This window comes from Triticum dicoccoides, chromosome 2B (assembly GCF_002162155.2).
Source record: "Triticum dicoccoides isolate Atlit2015 ecotype Zavitan chromosome 2B, WEW_v2.0, whole genome shotgun sequence".
NCBI lineage: Eukaryota > Viridiplantae > Streptophyta > Magnoliopsida > Poales > Poaceae > Triticum > Triticum dicoccoides.
In genome coordinates this window covers 825,666,547-825,669,433 of record NC_041383.1, presented here as the reverse complement: position 1 = coordinate 825,669,433, position 2,887 = coordinate 825,666,547, and the positions used below count along the sequence as shown (strand labels likewise).

The 2,887-nt window shown below is 46.7% G+C and overlaps 1 protein-coding gene across 1 annotated transcript in view; it reads left to right on the top strand.

Moving 5' to 3' along the window:
• LOC119361618 (protein CHROMATIN REMODELING 24-like) overlaps nucleotides 1-2,887 on the top strand; it is a gene marked incomplete at its 5' end in the record, with an annotated part of 8,227 nt that continues 5,340 nt past the window's right edge. The window contains 6 exons of the mRNA XM_037626744.1: nucleotides 1-846; nucleotides 1,394-1,524; nucleotides 1,616-1,670; nucleotides 1,851-2,138; nucleotides 2,238-2,293; nucleotides 2,373-2,463. Coding sequence (XP_037482641.1) covers nucleotides 1-846; nucleotides 1,394-1,524; nucleotides 1,616-1,670; nucleotides 1,851-2,138; nucleotides 2,238-2,293; nucleotides 2,373-2,463 — 1,467 coding nt within the window. The remainder of the gene's footprint in view (nucleotides 847-1,393; nucleotides 1,525-1,615; nucleotides 1,671-1,850; nucleotides 2,139-2,237; nucleotides 2,294-2,372; nucleotides 2,464-2,887) is intronic.

The window sequence follows — 2,887 nt, the reverse complement described above, 5'->3', positions numbered from 1 at the left end:
GCGCCGCTGGTGGTCCGGAGGCAAGTCAAGGTGGAGAAACCGCCGCAACTCCCAGATCCGTCATCCGCCTCCTCTGCCTTCGCCGATCTGGCTACTCAGGAGGAGGAGGAGGAGTCCGTCGACAAGGGGAACAGCAAAGCCACGGCAGCGACGGTCAGCAAGGAAATTAAGCCGGAGAAACCACAATTCCACGGTGATTCACCATTCACCTCTGCCTTAACCGATCTTACTGCTCAGGAGGAGTCTGTCGACAAGGGGAACAGCAAAGCCACGGCGGCGGCGGTCAGGAAGGAATTCAAGCTGGAGAAACCGCAAGTCCCAGATTCACCATTCGACTTCTCTGACCTTGGTGATGAGGAGGAGACCAGTGCCAAGTGGAACAGCAAAGCCGCGGCGGTGGTCAAGAGGGAAGTCAAGGTGGAGAAACCCGACCCAGATTTATCGTTCGCCTCTGCTTTCACCGACCGCCGTGTTCTGGATGATGCCAATGACATGGGGAAGAAAACCGGGGCAAGTGCTTATGGCGGCGCCAAGTCGGGCAAGAGGGCCGCATCAAAGCCCTCATCCTTTGCGGATTTTGATGAAGACGATGACGGTGTCAGCGAGGAGAAGGAGAACCGTGCTGCTGATGACTCCGAGAAGGATGTTGGCTGGGAGAAGACAGAGGATTTCAAGATGGAGCCCACCGGGTGCGGCAAAATGGTCAAGCCGTACAAGCTCCCGGGAAGCATTTTCAAGATGCTTTACCCCCACCAGCGCGAGGGCCTCAAGTGGCTCTGGGTTCTGCATTGCAGGGGAACTGGAGGGATCCTTGGGGATGACATGGGTCTCGGCAAGACCATGCAGGTCCGTCTGTTTAACCCCTTCATTCTGTTTCCAATCTCAATGATTCATATCCTGTTAATTGTCGTTTAGTTAGAACAAGGATCAAATGAATATCAAGTGCTACCATTGATGGATTTTAGGTGCTGTGATGACCTTATGTATCTCACTTCTCAGAATTATAACTATTGATTGGAGCAGTGTATACCTTATGTATTATGGCGTTAGAATGCGGCAAGGGTTTGCTGTCTATACCTTCATGTTTTTTTCTTGCAGCAAATACATTCATGTTTTTTTGGTAGTGATAACTCATAATTTGTTTGAGAACCTGCATCCTTTGTGCCCTTTAGTTTCTGCATTTGTACAACTCGAAGAAATCATCATCAGAGAGAAGAATAGCTTCTTCTTTTTTTCTACTCTATGTTTATATATAGTTGTTTCCTAGCTAGCTCTCTGCCACAAAGTTCATCTGCACTTGTTTCCTTCAGCCACAGTATAGTATGAATATGAAGTGGTCCCATGTGACTGCAATTTGCTGACGAATACTTGCATCCTTACTTCTATCTTGCAGGTTTCTGCCTTCCTGGCTGGATTATTCCATTGCCGCTTAATCAAGAGAGTGTTGGTGGTTGCGCCAAAGACACTTCTCACTCATTGGACGAAGGAACTTTCAGTTGTTGGCCTCAAACATAAGATTAGGGAGTAAGATCTGCTATTACATATTATTGTTCCTGAACTTGCTTGATCTCAAATCCTGTCAATCAGCACTAAGTTGTTCCTTTCGTTTCCACAGTTACTCTAGTCCCAGCGTAAATGTTCGCAATTCTGAACTTCAATATGCATTCAAGGTATGGTTTCCTACTCTTAACATAATCATTTTTATCTTGGGTTCTTCTGGTTTTGAAAATTTTAATACCTGTGAGTCGGCAGATATTCATTTTTGCATTAGCTATTTAGAGGATTATCTTATCATTCAACATATTTTAATGAGTCATGGCAGCTATTGTAACTCCTTATCTCTTCTACAGGAGGGCGGTATCCTTCTGACTACATACGACATTGTCCGTAACAATTACAAGTTGATCAGAGGTGACTTCTACAATGGCAACGTGGAAGGGAAGTATGACAAGCTGATCAGAGGTGACTCATATAATGATGCTGACGAAGACGAGGATGGCAAGTTATGGAACTATGTTATTCTTGATGAGGGACATATTATCAAGAACCCGAGTACTCAAAGGGCCAAAAGCTTACTCGAAATACCTTGTGTCCACCGCATCGTCATAAGTGGAACACCTATTCAAAACAATTTAAAGGTACCTCCCATCTCAAGTTCTTAATACTTCTTGCCGTAGATGCTCCTATATGCTCTGCACTCTTATTACCAATGCAAATAAACATGTGTTTTCTTACAGGAAATGTGGGCTCTCTTCTATTTCTGTTGCCCGGAGGTCTTGGGTGATAAGGACGAGTAAGTACTCTCCTCCTACATAACATTGTCCCATTGTTTTGCACCATATACTGTTATTTATATCTCGAGAACATGGCAGATTCAAATCAAGATATGAATCGGCTATCATTCGAGGAAATGACAAGAATGCCACCAATCGAGAGAAGCACACAGGCTCAACTGTTGCAAAGGTAATACTTATTTTTTTATATCCAAAAGATGGGTGACACCAAGCCCTGTTCCTCTTATTGTGGTCAGGCAACATGTTATTGTTTCAATGTTTTCGAGTCGATGAGTCGACGAGTCGCTCAGGGGGGGCGACTCTAGACTAGTCTAGACTAGTCTAGACTCATGGTCGATGAGTCGACATGGCGATGAGTCGACGTGAGTTAAGCAGCAGCCAGGGGAGGAGCACAAGTGCTCAACAGCAGCAGCAGCAACAAGGGGAGGAGCACACCAGCAGCCACATCAACCAGGGGAGGAGGGGAGGAGCACAACAGCAGGAGCAGCAACCAGGGGAGGGGAGGAGCACAGTAGCAGGGGAGGAGGGGAGGAGCACACCATAGGAGGGGAGGAGCAGAACAGAGGAGGGGAGGAGCAGAACAGCAGCAGGGG